The sequence below is a fragment of the Coregonus clupeaformis genome, chromosome 6 (assembly GCF_020615455.1).
Source record: "Coregonus clupeaformis isolate EN_2021a chromosome 6, ASM2061545v1, whole genome shotgun sequence".
Taxonomy (NCBI): domain Eukaryota; kingdom Metazoa; phylum Chordata; class Actinopteri; order Salmoniformes; family Salmonidae; genus Coregonus; species Coregonus clupeaformis.
Window position 1 is genome coordinate 13,046,157 of NC_059197.1, and position 11,929 is coordinate 13,058,085.

General features: G+C 46.8%; 1 protein-coding gene across 3 annotated transcripts in view; it reads left to right on the top strand.

Annotated features, from left to right (window-relative positions):
• The window catches only part of LOC121567679 (ubiquitin carboxyl-terminal hydrolase 32), a 97,623-nt gene that overhangs the window by 84,733 nt on the left and 961 nt on the right, over window positions 1-11,929 (top strand). For 2 of the 3 annotated variants that reach the window (XM_041877891.2, XM_041877892.2), the window contains exons 27-32: window positions 339-523; window positions 1,926-2,012; window positions 2,343-2,463; window positions 2,551-2,742; window positions 8,302-8,539; window positions 8,988-9,499. In XM_041877891.2, the coding sequence (XP_041733825.1) occupies window positions 339-523; window positions 1,926-2,012; window positions 2,343-2,463; window positions 2,551-2,742; window positions 8,302-8,539; window positions 8,988-9,499 (1,335 nt within the window). Of the gene's footprint in view, window positions 1-338; window positions 524-1,925; window positions 2,013-2,342; window positions 2,464-2,550; window positions 2,743-8,301; window positions 8,540-8,987; window positions 9,500-9,687; window positions 10,327-11,929 lie in introns of those variants that run through there. The other variant, XM_041877893.2, reaches the window with a different exon arrangement.

The window sequence follows — 11,929 nt, forward strand, 5'->3', positions numbered from 1 at the left end:
GCTCTTATCCAGAGCGATTTACAGTTAGTGAGTGCATAAATTTTTCATACTGGCCCCCCCCCCCCGTGGGAATCGAACCCACAACCCTGGCGTTGCAAACGCCATGCTCTACCAACTGAACTACACGGGATATATAGTAGTAGGAGTGTAATTAAGGGGTCCTAGTAAGGAGTATATTAGCAATGAGGAAATACATTTAGCAACTTGGGAATGAGGTGCTGGGTAAACTTGACTTTTAAGTGGTGAATACTTTTAGAGGTATCTTGTCCCCCTTCCTCATGTTTGGGCATCGAGTTTCATAATTCTGACTGTTTTCATTCCTGTGTGTCCTCCTGTAGATGCGGACGGAGTTGTATTTCCTGTCCAGTCAGAAGAACCGTGCCAGTCTGTTCGGGATGCCTCTGATCGTTCCCTGTACGGTCCACACCAGTAACAAGGACCTGTATGATGCTGTCTGGATACAGGTGGCACGTCTGGCCAGCCCTCTGCCCCCGCAGGAGGCCAGCAACCACGCACAGGACTGGTCAGTACCACACACAGGACTGGTCAGTACCACACACAGGACTGGTCGGTACCACACACAGGACTGGTCGGTACCACACACAGGACTGGTCGGTACCACACACAGGACTGGTCGGTACCACACACACAGGACTGGTCGGTACCACACACAGGACTGGTCGGGTACCACACACAGGACTGGTCGGTACCACACACAGGACTGGTCGGTACCACACACAGGACTGGTCGGTACCACACACAGGACTGGTCGGTACCACACACAGGACTGGTCGGTACCACACACAGGACTGGTCGGTACCACACACAGGACTGGTCGGTACCACACACAGGACTGGTCAGTACCACACACAAGGACTGGTCGGGTACCACACACAAGACTGGTCGGTACCACACACAGGACTGGTCAGTACCACACACAGGACTGGTCGGTACCACGCACAGGACTGGTCGGTACCACACACAGGACTGGTCGGTACCACACACACAGGACTGGTCGGTACCACGCACAGGACTGGTCGGTACCACACACAGGACTGGTCGGTACCACACACAGGACTGGTCGGTACCACACACAGGACTGGTCGGTACCACACACACAGGACTGGTCGGTACCACGCACAGGACTGGTCGGGTACCACACACAGGACTGGTCGGTACCACACACAGGACTGGTCGGTACCACACACAGGACTGGTCGGGTACCACACACAGGACTGGTCAGTACCACACACAAGGACTGGTCGGTACCACACACAGGACTGGTCGGTACCACACACACAGGACTGGTCGGTACCACACACAGGACTGGTCGGTACCACACGCACAGGACTGGTCGGTACCACACACAGGACTGGTCGGTACCACACACAGGACTGGTCGGTACCACACACAGGACTGGTCGGTACCACACACAGGACTGGTCGGTACCACACACAGGACTGGTCAGTACCACACACAGGACTGGTCAGTACCACACACAGGACTGGTCGGTACCACACACAGGACTGGTCGGTACCACACACAGGACTGGTCAGTACCACACACAGGACTGGTCGGTACCACACACAGGACTGGTCAGTACCACACACAGGACTGGTCGGTACCACACACAGGACTGGTCGGTACCACACACAGGACTGGTCGGTACCACACACAGGACTGGTCAGCAAGTCTTCCCTTGATGTGAAGATTATCTTGATTGACTGAAGGTTATCTTGATTGACTGAAGGTTATCTTGATTGACTGAAGGTTATCTTGATTGACTGAAGGTTATCTTGATTGACTGAAGGTTATCTTGATTGACTGAAGGTTATCTTGATTGACTGAAGGTTATCTTGATTGACTGAAGGTTATCTTGATTGTAGGTTGTTGATAATGTTGTGTGTATTATGCCCCTACTACAGTGATGACAGTATGGGCTACCAGTACCCCTTCACACTGAGAGTGGTAGGGAAGGATGGGAACTCATGTGCCTGGTGTCCCTGGTACAGGTGAGGTCTCCTCCATCATCATCATCATCAAAACACACACTTCACTTCTATTACTGTATCTGTACTGCTTTGCTTTATCTTGGCCAGGTCGCACTTGTAAATGAGAACTTGTTCTCAACTGGCTTACCTGGTTAAATAAAGGTGAAATAATAAAATAAATAAAATAAAACATATAATTTGGCTGAAACTGCATGTTTGGGGGAATCTGCATGTTTGGGTGTGTGTGTGTGTTTGTACCGTCTCTGTGCTTCTGCTCGTGTGTGTGTGTGTGTGTGTGTGTGTGTGTGTTTACTGTGTGTTCAGGTTTTGCTCGTATATGTGTGTGTTCAGGTTCTGTCGAGGCTGTGCGGTGGACTGTACGGAGGACAGGGCCTCGGTAGAAAACGCCTACATAGCTGTGGACTGGGACCCGACAGCCTTACACCTGCGCTACCAGACCTCACAGGAGAGGGTGAGTCATCAGATCCTACAGGAAAATATGACGTCCACACATCCAGGTACTGGAGAGCCCATTCTCCCTGTCTGTCTCTCTCTCTAGATAGTGGAGGAGCACTGCAGTGTGCAGCAGAGTCGCAGGGCCCAGGCTGAGCCCATCAGTCTGGACAGCTGTCTGAAGGCCTTCACCAGCGAGGAGGAGCTGGGAGAGGACGAGCTCTACTACTGCTCCAAGTGCAAGACCCACCGCCTGGCCACCAAGAAACTGGACCTGTGGAGGCTGCCTCCTATACTGGTCAGAACACTGACACACACACACTGGCTACTGTAGTTAGATGTTATGATGCTACCAGATACTGTAGTTAATGTTATGATGCTACCAGATACTGTAGTTAGATGTTATGATGCTACCAGATACTGTAGTTGGATGTTATGATGCTACCAGATACTGTCTACTGTAGTTAGATGTTATGATGCTACCAGAGACTGTAGTTAGATGTTATGATGCTACCAGAGACTGTAGTTAGATGTTATGATGCTACCAGATACTGTAGTTAGATGTTATGATGCTACCAGAGACTGTAGTTAATGTTATGATGCTACCAGATACTGTAGTTAGATGTTATGATGCTACCAGATACTGTAGTTAGATGTTATGATGCTACCAGATACTGTCTACTGTAGTTAGATGTTATGATGCTACCAGATACTGTCTACTGTAGTTAGATGTTATGATGCTACCAGATACTGTAGTTAGATGTTATGATGCTACCAGAGACTGTCTACTGTAGTTAGATGTTATGATGCTACCAGATACTGTAGTTAGATGTTATGATGCTACCAGATACTGTAGTTAGATGTTATGATGCTACCAGATACTGTAGTTAGATGTTATGATGCTACCAGATACTGTAGTTAGATGTTATGATGCTACCAGATACTGTAGTTAGATGTTATGATGCTACCAGAGACTGTAGTTAGATGTTATGATGCTACCAGATACTGTAGTTAGATGTTATGATGCTACCAGATACTGTAGTTAGATGTTATGATGCTACCAGATACTGTAGTTAGATGTTATGATGCTACCAGATACTGTAGTTAATGTTATGATGCTACCAGATACTGTAGTTAGATGTTATGATGCTACCAGATACTGTCTACTGTAGTTAGATGTTATGATGCTACCAGAGACTGTCTACTGTAGTTAGATGTTATGATGCTACCAGATACTGTAGTTAGATGTTATGATGCTACCAGATACTGTAGTTAGATGTTATGATGCTACCAGATACTGTAGTTAGATGTTATAATGCTACCAGATACTGTAGTTAGATGTTATGATGCTACCAGATACTGTAGTTAGATGTTATGATGCTACCAGATACTGTAGTTAGATGTTATGATGCTACCAGATACTGTAGTTAGATGTTATGATGCTACCAGATACTGTAGTTAGATGTTATGATGCTACCAGATACTGTAGTTAGATGTTATGATGCTACCAGATACTGTAGTTAATGTTATGATGCTACCAGATACTGTAGTTAGATGTTATGATGCTACCAGATACTGTCTACTGTAGTTAGATGTTATGATGCTACCAGAGACTGTAGTTAATGTTATGATGCTACCAGATACTGTAGTTAGATGTTATGATGCTACCAGATACTGTCTACTGTAGTTAGATGTTATGATGCTACCAGATACTGTCTACTGTAGTTAGATGTTATGATGCTACCAGATACTGTAGTTAGATGTTATGATGCTACCAGAGACTGTCTACTGTAGTTAGATGTTATGATGCTACCAGATACTGTCTACTGTAGTTAGATGTTATGATGCTACCAGAGACTGTAGTTAGATGTTATGATGCTACCAGATACTGTAGTTAGATGTTATGATGCTACCAGATACTGTAGTTAGATGTTATGATGCTACCAGAGACTGTAGTTAGATGTTATGATGCTACCAGATACTGTAGTTAGATGTTATGATGCTACCAGATACTGTAGTTAGATGTTATGATGCTACCAGATACTGTAGTTAATGTTATGATGCTACCAGAGACTGTAGTTAGATGTTATGATGCTACCAGAGACTGTAGTTAGATGTTATGATGCTACCAGATACTGTAGTTAGATGTTATGATGCTACCAGATACTGTAGTTAGATGTTATGATGCTACCAGAGACTGTAGTTAGATGTTATGATGCTACCAGATACTGTAGTTAGATGTTATGATGCTACCAGATACTGTAGTTAGATGTTATGATGCTACCAGATACTGTAGTTAGATGTTATGATGCTACCAGATACTGTCTACTGTAGTTAGATGTTATGATGCTACCAGATACTGTCTACTGTAGTTAGATGTTATGATGCTACCAGAGACTGTCTACTGTAGTTAGATGTTATGATGCTACCAGAGACTGTCTACTGTAGTTAGATGTCATGATGCTACGAGAGACTGTCTACTGTAGTTAGATGTTATGATGCTACCAGAGACTGTAGTTAGATGTTATGATGCTACCAGATACTGTAGTTAGATGTTATGATGCTACCAGATACTGTAGTTAGATGTTATGATGCTACCAGATACTGTAGTTAGATGTTATGATGCTACCAGATACTGTAGTTAGATGTTATGATGCTACCAGATACTGTAGTTAGATGTTATGATGCTACCAGATACTGTAGTTAGATGTTATGATGCTACCAGATACTGTAGTTAGATGTTATGATGCTACCACCCATACTGGTCAAAACACTGACACACAGACAGACACTGTACACTATTAAGACTAGTACCCACCATCAGTACAGTACATAGTACCCACCATCAGTACAGTACATAGTATCACCATCACTACAGTATAGTACCCACCATCACTACAGTACATAGTATCACCATCACTACAGTACATAGTTCCCACCATCAGTACAGTACATAGTATCACCATCACTACAGTACATAGTATCACCATCACTACAGTACATAGTATCACCATCACTACAGTACATAGTACCCACCATCAGTACAGTACATAGTACCCACCATCACTACAGTACATAGTACCCACCATCACTACAGTACATAGTATCACCATCACTACAGTACATAGTATCACCATCACTACAGTACATAGTACCCACCATCACTACAGTACATAGTATCACCATCACTACAGTACATAGTACCCACCATCACTACAGTACATAGTACCCACCATCAGTACAGTACATAGTATCACCATCACTACAGTACATAGTATCACCATCACTACAGTACATAGTATCACTACAGTACATAGTACCCACCATCACTACAGTACATAGTATCACCATCACTACAGTACATAGTACCCACCATCAGTACAGTACATAGTATCACCATCACTACAGTACATAGTATCACCATCACTACAGTACATAGTATCACCATCACTACAGTACATAGTACCCACCATCACTACAGTACATAGTATCACCATCACTGCAGTACATAGTACCCACCATCAGTACAGTACATAGTACCCACCATCAGTACAGTACATATTACCCACCATCACTACAGTACATAGTACCCACCATCACTACAGTACATAGTACCCACCATCACTACAGTACATAGTATCACCATCACTACAGTACATAGTATCACCATCACTACAGTACATAGTACCCACCATCACTACAGTACATAGTACCCACCATCAGTACAGTACATAGTACCCACCATCACTACAGTACATAGTATCACCATCACTACAGTACATAGTATCACCATCACTACAGTACATAGTATCACCATCACTACAGTACATAGTATCACCATCACTACAGTACATAGTATCACCATCACCACAGTACATAGTACCCACCATCACCACAGTACATAGTACCCACCATCACTACAGTACATAGTACCCACCATCACTACAGTACATACAGTGGGGGGAAAAAAGTATTTAGTCAGCCACCAATTGTGCAAGTTCTCCCACTTAAAAAGATGAGAGAGGCCTGTAATTTTCATCATAGGTACACGTCAACTATGACAGACAAATTGAGGGGGAAAGAATCCAGAAAATCACATTGTAGGATTTTTAATGAATTTATTTGCAAATTATGGTGGAAAATAAGTATTTGGTCACCTACAAACAAGCAAGATTTCTGGCTCTCACAGACCTGTAACTTCTTCTTTAAGAGGCTCCTCTGTCCTCCATTCGTTACCTGTATTAATGGCACCTGTTTGAACTTGTTATCAGTATAAAAGACACCTGTCCACAACCTCAAACAGTCACACTCCAAACTCCACTATGGCCAAGACCAAAGAGCTGTCAAAGGACACCAGAAACAAAATTGTAGACCTGCACCAGGCTGGGAAGACTGAATCTGCAATAGGTAAGCAGCTTGGTTTGAAGAAATCAACTGTGGGAGCAATTATTAGGAAATGGAAGACATACAAGACCACTGATAATCTCCCTCGATCTGGGGCTCCACGCAAGATCTCACCCTGTGGGGTCAAAATGATCACAAGAACGGTGAGCAAAAATCCCAGAACCAAACGGGGGTACCTAGTGAATGACCTGCAGAGAGCTGGGACCAAAGTAACAAAGCCTACCATCAGTAACACACTACGCCGCCAGGGACTCAAATCCTGCAGTGACAGACGTGTCCCCCTGCTTAAGCCAGTACATGTCCAGGCCCGTCTGAAGTTTGCTAGAGTGCATTTGGATGATCCAGAAGAGGATTGGGAGAATGTCATATGGTCAGATGAAACCAAAATATAACTTTTTGGTAAAACCTCAACTCGTCGTGTTTGGAGGACAAAGAATGCTGAGTTGCATCCAAAGAACACCATACCTACTGTGAAGCATGGGGGGTGGAAACATCATGCTTTGGGGCTGTTTTTTCTGCAAAGGGACCAGGACGACTGATCCGTGAAAGGAAAGAATGAATGGGGCCATGTATCGTGAGATTTTGAGTGAAAACCTCCTTCCATCAGCAAGGGCATTGAAGATGAAACGTGGCTGGGTCTTTCAGCATGACAATGATCCCAAACACACCGCCCGGGCAACGAAGGAGTGGCTTCGTAAGAAGCATTTCAAGGTCCTGGAGTGGCCTAGCCAGTCTCCAGATCTCAACCCCATAGAAAATCTTTGGAGGGAGTTGAAAGTCCGTGTTGCCCAGCGACAGCCCCAAAACATCACTGCTCTAGAGGAGATCTGCATGGAGGAATGGGCCAAAATACCAGCAACAGTGTGTGAAAACCTTGTGAAGACTTACAGAAAATGTTTGACCTGTGTCATTGCCAAAAAAGGGTATATAACAAAGTATTGAGAAACTTTTGTTATTGACAAAAAATTATTTTCCACCATAATTTGCAAATAAATTCATTAAAAATCCTACAATGTGATTTTCTGGGAAAAAAAATCTCATTTTGTCTGTCATAGTTGACGTGTACCTATGATGAAAATTACAGGCCTCTCTCATCTTTTTAAGTGGGAGAACTTGCACAATTGGTGGCTGACTAAATACTTTTTTTCCCCACTGTACATATAGAGGTGTTGGAGAGGTGTGGGGGGCTGCCACACTGGGGAGTTGTTGTTGTGGGGGGGGTTAAGTGCCTTGCTCAAGGGCACAACGGCAGGCAATGGCATTTAGGATTTGATATCAGCAACCCTCCGGTTGCTAACTCACTTCCCAACAGATTTTTCCCGTTGGACTCAGGCTTCGAACTGGCAACCCTCCGGTTGCTGGCTCACCTCTCTAACCACTAGGCTACGTGGCACCTGTGATGTAAACATATCTACATCAGTGTTTCATTAGTTCATGTTGTTCTTCATTGCAGATAGTACACCTGAAGAGGTTCCAGTTTGTGAACGGCCGCTGGATCAAGTCTCAGAAGATCGTCAAGTTTCCCAGAGAGAGTTTTGACCCTAGTGTTTACCTGGCTCCCCGGGAGGCGGGGCTTAACGGGCTACACAGTCTGCAGAGCCGCAGCGAGGGGGAGGAGCTACTGAGGATAGGAGGAGGAGAAACGGTCTCCTCCATCTCCGCGCCTGCTGGGTTCCTCAACATCCTCAAAGGTCTGATGTCATCCTTTGTGCATCCCAAATGGCACCTTATTCCCTTTATAGTGCATCGTCCCTGTGGACCCCTGGTCAAAAGTAGTGCACTATATAGGGAAGAGGGTGCAGTTTGGGACACGGCCTCTCTCACTCATGTCTCCATTCCTGGTTACGTTTCATTCCTGTCTCTATGGAATCTTGCTGCTTTTTGGTCATTCAAGTGACTGTTGGTTCCAAGTCCCTGATTAGCTTGATGATAGCCCAGTCATCATCTGCAGTAGTTTCCTGTTGTTAAACAAACCAGTCATTCAGAGAGCGGTAATAAAACACCCGAAACCAGAACAAGCATGTATTTCTTTCTTTTCATAGTGTACAACACAATACACAGCATAGCCCATATACACAGGAAGGATGAGGTCAAGCTGTTTTACTGAGCCCCTCCCTCTCTTTTTGTCTGTCTCCGCAGCCTCTCCAGCGTCAGGCAGGAAGTCAGCCCCTCCCTCTTCCATCAGCCGTACCAGCAGCCCCTGCATCAGCCCCAAGACAGGAGGAGGTGGTCCAGGGGGCACGGGCCGCAGACAGACCCGCCTCAGGCTCCCACAGCTGGCCAGCCGACACCGCCTCTCCAACAGCAAGGAGAACCTGGAGGGTAGTACCAGGGAGGGGGGCAGCGGCCCTGACACAGAGCCCAGGGAGGGAGCACCGCAGGCGGACACGGAGGTTGGGCTCGTGGGGGTGTTGGGTGGAGGTTTTGGAGAGGTCGGGGTGGGGAGCGAGCCAGAGATGTCCACCACAGACGCGTCCAGCAGTCTCAGTAATGTCATCTTGATGAATGGGGACAGCGGTGGCCATAGCAACGGGGTACTGAGCACGGAGGCCAGTACGGAGCCCAGCATGGACCTAGGGAGTAGCGCCACCGCCCTGCTGCACCAAAGCGACAACAGCCTGGAGAACATCTACAACTTATATGCAATTTCAGTGAGTGCTTCCAAAACTGCCTCCTAACCTATACCTCAGGAAGTTTTATTTAGTTTAATATAGTTAGATACTTCGGGATTAGAAAGCCTCTGCCACAAATGGCACCCTATTCCCTATATAGTGCACTACTTTTGACCAGGGCCCATGTTGTGTTAGTAATAGGAGGTCCTCTCTCTCTGTCTCCACAGTGCCATTCAGGTATCATGGGAGGTAACAGGAGGTCCTCTCTCTCTCTGTCTCCACAGTGCCATTCAGGTATCATGGGAGGTAACAGGAGGTCCTCTCTCTCTCTCTGTCTCCACAGTACCATTCAGGTATCATGGGAGGTAACAGGAGGTCCTCTCTCTCTGTCTCCACAGTGCCATTCAGGTATCATGGGAGGTAACAGGAGGTCCTCTCTCTCTGTCTCCACAGTGCCATTCAGGTATCATGGGAGGTAACAGGAGGTCCTCTCTCTCTGTCTCCACAGTACCATTCAGGTATCATGGGAGGTAACAGGAGGTCCTCTCTCTCTCTGTCTCCACAGTGCCATTCAGGTATCATGGGAGGTAACAGGAGGTCCTCTCTCTCTCTGTCTCCACAGTGCCATTCAGGTATCATGGGAGGTAACAGGAGGTCCTCTCTCTCTGTCTCCACAGTGCCATTCAGGTATCATGGGAGGTAACAGGAGGTCCTCTCTCTGTCTCCACAGTGCCATTCAGGTATCATGGGAGGTAACAGGAGGTCCTCTCTCTCTGTCTCCACAGTGCCATTCAGGTATCATGGGAGGTAACAGGAGGTCCTCTCTCTCTGTCTCCACAGTGCCATTCAGGTATCATGGGAGGTAACAGGAGGTCCCTCTCTCTGTCTCCACAGTGCCATTCAGGTATCATGGGAGGTAACAGGAGGTCCTCTCTCTCTGTCTCCACAGTGCCATTCAGGTATCATGGGAGGTAACAGGAGGTCCTCTCTCTCTGTCTCCACAGTGCCATTCAGGTATCATGGGAGGTAACAGGAGGTCCTCTCTCTCTGTCTCCACAGTGCCATTCAGGTATCATGGGAGGTAACAGGAGGTCCTCTCTCTCTCTGTCTCCACAGTGCCATTCAGGTATCATGGGAGGTAACAGGAGTGCTCTCTCTCTGTCTCCACAGTGCCATTCAGGTATCATGGGAGGTAACAGGAGGTCCTCTCTCTCTGTCTCCACAGTACCATTCAGGTATCATGGGAGGTAACAGGAGGTCCTCTCTGTCTCCACAGTGCCATTCAGGTATCATGGGAGGTAACAGGAGGTCCTCTCTCTCTCTGTCTCCACAGTGCCATTCAGGTATCATGGGAGGTAACAGGAGGTCCTCTCTCTCTGTCTCCACAGTACCATTCAGGTATCATGGGAGGTAACAGGAGGTCCTCTCTCTCTGTCTCCACAGTGCCATTCAGGTATCATGGGAGGTAACAGGAGGTCCTCTCTCTCTCTGTCTCCACAGTGCCATTCAGGTATCATGGGAGGTAACAGGAGGTCCTCTCTCTCTCTCTGTCTCTCCACAGTGCCATTCAGGTATCATGGGAGGTAACAGGAGGTCCTCTCTCTCTGTCTCCACAGTGCCATTCAGGTATCATGGGAGGTAACAGGAGGTCCTCTCTCTCTCTGTCTCCACAGTGCCATTCAGGTATCATGGGAGGTAACAGGAGGTCCTCTCTCTCTCTCTGTCTCCACAGTGCCATTCAGGTATCATGGGAGGTAACAGGAGGTCCTCTCTCTCTGTCTCCACAGTGCCATTCAGGTATCATGGGAGGTAACAGGAGGTCCTCTCTCTCTCTCTGTCTCCACAGTACCATTCAGGTATCATGGGAGGTAACAGGAGGTCCTCTCTCTCTGTCTCCACAGTGCCATTCAGGTATCATGGGAGGTAACAGGAGGTCCTCTCTCTCTCTCTGTCTCCACAGTACCATTCAGGTATCATGGGGAGGTAACAGGAGGTCCTCTCTCTCTGTCTCCACAGTACCATTCAGGTATCATGGGAGGTAACAGGAGGTCCTCTCTCTCTGTCTCCACAGTACCATTCAGGTATCATGGGAGGTAACAGGAGGTCCTCTCTCTCTCTGTCTCCACAGTGCCATTCAGGTATCATGGGAGGTAACAGGAGGTCCTCTCTCTCTGTCTCCACAGTACCATTCAGGTATCATGGGAGGTAACAGGAGGTCCTCTCTCTCTGTCTCCACAGTGCCATTCAGGTATCATGGGAGGTAACAGGGAGGTCCTCTCTCTCTGTCTCCACAGTGCCATTCAGGTATCATGGGAGGTAACAGGAGGTCCTCTCTCTCTGTCTCCACAGTGCCATTCAGGTATCATGGGAGGTAACAGGAGGTCCTCTCTCTCTGTCTCCACAGTGCCATTCAGGTATCATGGGAGGTAACAGGAGGTCCTCTCTCTCTGTCTCCACAGTGCCATTCAG